Source organism: Haliotis rubra, unplaced genomic scaffold (assembly GCF_003918875.1).
Source record: "Haliotis rubra isolate DU_JTF1 unplaced genomic scaffold, ASM391887v1 Scf2253, whole genome shotgun sequence".
Taxonomy (NCBI): Eukaryota; Metazoa; Mollusca; class Gastropoda; order Lepetellida; family Haliotidae; genus Haliotis; species Haliotis rubra.
In genome coordinates this window covers 26,325-29,543 of record NW_025766285.1, presented here as the reverse complement: position 1 = coordinate 29,543, position 3,219 = coordinate 26,325, and the positions used below count along the sequence as shown (strand labels likewise).

The 3,219-nt window shown below is 43.7% G+C and overlaps 1 protein-coding gene across 1 annotated transcript; it reads left to right on the top strand.

Annotated features, from left to right (window-relative positions):
* Positions 1-376: 376 nt before the first annotated feature.
* Positions 377-1,571, top strand: LOC124277685. The gene is made up of 2 exons (XM_046713417.1): positions 377-896; positions 1,054-1,571. Exons 1-2 carry the CDS (start codon positions 533-535, stop codon positions 1,569-1,571), a joined length of 882 nt encoding a protein of 293 aa, XP_046569373.1. The 5' UTR covers positions 377-532.
* Positions 1,572-3,219: the final 1,648 nt, after the last annotated feature.

Below are 3,219 nucleotides of genomic sequence, written 5' to 3'. Positions count from 1 at the left end.
ACTTCACATTAATCATGTACAAAAAGTATTTTAAAAAGCAGTTTCAGAATCAGTGACTAAAGTTTGGAAATACATTTCTTTCAGAATAGGGCGTCGATGATGATGAATCAAGTAACAGACATCTGCAAATCTCTAGCCAACCTGATCAAGAAGGAAGGGACTGAGAAGAGAGCAGTAGTGGATACACTTCATACACTGGCTTCGGAAGTCGACAAGCAGGTTCTAAATGCTCGAATTGCTAAAACCAGCTTTGCATCCACTGGCATAATTGGTTCTGGATTGGCCATTGCTGGTGTTATAGCAGCTCCATTCACTTTCGGGGCTTCTCTGGGTCTGACTATAGCAGGTGCGGTTGTTGGGTTGTCCAGCGGTGTGGGGATTGACCACGACAATCGTAGACAGCCTTCAGAACAGTAGCAAAACCAAGGCGGCGAATACAGCAGCCACCAAATACATTGGCACTTTGGACCAGATTGTAACACAGATTGAGGATATCAAGAGAGACTGGAATCCACAAACAGAGCATTACTTCATGCAAGCGATTCGCAATATTTCTGACGTAGATGCATGTAGGATCCTTGAAACAGTTATTCAGAGTATTAAAACTACAGCTGAGGTGGGTGAAGCTGCTGCCAGGGTGACCGCTGCTGCCGCTGCCATAGCTGCTAGAACAACTGTGGCCGCTGCAGCAAGAACAGTAGCAGGTGTTTTGAAGGCAGGTCTATTTGCTGCCAAAATCGGAGGAGCAGTAGTTTCAGCGATATTGATACCCGTCGACGTAGTTACCATCTATAGGAACAGTAAGGCGATACATTACAAGGAGGAATCAGAAGCGGCCAAACATATTCGAAAATTGGCAAAGGAAATACAGGCTATCCAAATTTTTGCGACTTCAGGTAATTTTTGTAATATTTGTAACAAAATCTTGATTGTAAAGTGTTTTCTCGCACCGAAACAGTGTTATCTCACAGCGATGTATTCAATACTTCAATGTACTTCAATACACCTCCTAACAAAGTTTGATGATTATCAATCACAAATATACTTTTCCAGAAATCAATCCATCAGATACTGGTTTGGATGAGGCCAGAGATTTGAGACGGCAGTTGGAGAATTTGCAAAACAAGGTGTCTAAAAATGCTGCTGAAAGAGAGGCAGCAGAAAGGGAAAGGCAACAGATTGAATACAAACTGCGTAGGCAAACTTCAAACATTTCCGAAGCTGTACTGACAGCCCTCGAGAAGATACCCCATGAGCTGACCCAGTTGTCTAATTTGTCCACAAAAATAATCTCACAAGCGACACAGCTAAAACTTGTGTGTTGTTTTCTTGAACTGGCTGGGTGCCTAGGGCTAATATGTCATATAGTGGCTGTTGCTGCTGGTTCTGGCTCGGCTCCAGTAGAGAATGCGTCTCATGCTGTGATCATCATCGGAGGGGTGATGGGACTAGTTGCAGAGCTATACACTGAAATGTTTCAGTTTTACAGATGGAGAGAAGCAGTATCAGTGGTAGACAAGTATTTGTTTGCTGCCATAACTCTTAGTAGAGTACGTGCAGGAGGGGGATGATGACGTCAAGGAGGATGAAATCAGAGGAAGGTTGGCAAGGCGTTCAGACGACATCAACCAGCGTAAGATCACCGTCCTTCGTATTTTGAAAACGCTTATTGATATCATTTCTGCCTTGCTACTTGGGAGAACAGAGCTGATGACGGTGGGCCAACAGTATTTAGGAATAGAAGGAAGGGGTGCAGCTTATAACCTTGCTCTGGGCGGCCCAATGACTACTGCTGTTGGTTTCCTTTTGGACAAACCTGATGCTGAGCATGTGATTGAATCCTTCAGGGAGATAGCTGTGGGAGGATCACTGCTCCTGCTGCTTACTTCCACTATAACATTGTACATAGGAATCGTGCACTGGCGTCAGTGGTGCAGGGACGAAGCTACAGGGGCTAGCACACTGTCGGACCAAATTCTCCTCCTGTCGTTTGCTGCTAACATGGAGGCTATGGAAATAGGGCTACTTGAAGTTGAAGAGGAAGACCAGTTGTAGTTTCAGTACAAAAACATTTAACAACCGACAGAGAATTCTTCTGTGAATAGTGAAATGACAATTTCCTGTAATATGGCTCGTATGTGTTTTATCATCAGGAAAGGGTGGGCTTGGGCACGTAAGGCCAGCATGGATTGTGTGACAGGGTAGTAATTTGTACAGTCAGCCAGAATCAACATCACGTGTCCACATGAGTTCACAAATGAACCGATACTAGGAAACATCTCACGCTGATTGGCTGTCCCGGAACTGACCGGCTATCCTTCAAGTAAAGAGAAAAATGAATATCTCAGACCGTAAGATACTGTGTGAGGAGAGGAGTATGACGGAGACAACGTGAGATGTGGCGTGGCACAGCCGTGACATCAACTTCAAAGGCCCCTTCCGCTCCGTGAGAGAAACCATCTCCTCCGTGTGAGAGATGTCACGCCTTACACAGGAAATGTCCAGAAGTGGAACAAAGTGCACTGACATTGATTCTCATGAAGAAATGTCATGTATGTATCTGATTGCATTGTATAATCTTAGAGACAGTAGAGTTTCCCTTCATTGTTGCTGTTTATTTCATTGCTTTAGTATCTAATTTTTATTCATTACATTTATTATATTGTCTGCATGGGTTGAGGCATTCCCTGATCTTGGTACTTCAGCTCTATAAAAGCTGCACTTCAAACACACCACAGGCACACCACAATCTGGACTACAGTGACGAATAGCATTGGTTTGTCAGACTGGGTGACTGTCATCAAAGGTGATGCACATTGCTGTGCAGTGTCCCGTGGTTTTGCGTCATACCTGTGACTGGGTTTGAATCCTGGTTTACCCCAGTTTCCATGCTTGTGTTGTAAGCTGTAGTGAAATATATCATTTTAGGCATTTCTCCAATACTTGGACGACATGCAGTGTTCTGAAGTGCGATTAAACCACACTTGTTTGCTCAACTATTTGGTGGATCGCCTCCGTTGTGTGGATCGACTCTGCATATTAAATCCCTTAAAACTAAATGCCTGAAGGCACTCGATTTATTGAAAGTCGTTTCTAATTCAAAGACTTTTGTCTTGGGTAATTCCGAACATCTCCTATTGACAGTCTCTATGTCGAGGCAGATGAACAATCTCTTACCCAACGCCGTATAAAATTATCATTACAATATATTACCAAACT

Bases quoted from the DNA above. Each gene is read 5' to 3' on its own strand.
- LOC124277685 (XM_046713417.1), top strand. From the start codon at position 533: ATGCAAGCGATTCGCAATATTTCTGACGTAGATGCATGTAGGATCCTT. The intron at 897-1,053 runs GTAATTTTTGTA...ATACTTTTCCAG, and splicing joins CCAAATTTTTGCGACTTCAG to AAATCAATCCATCAGATACT.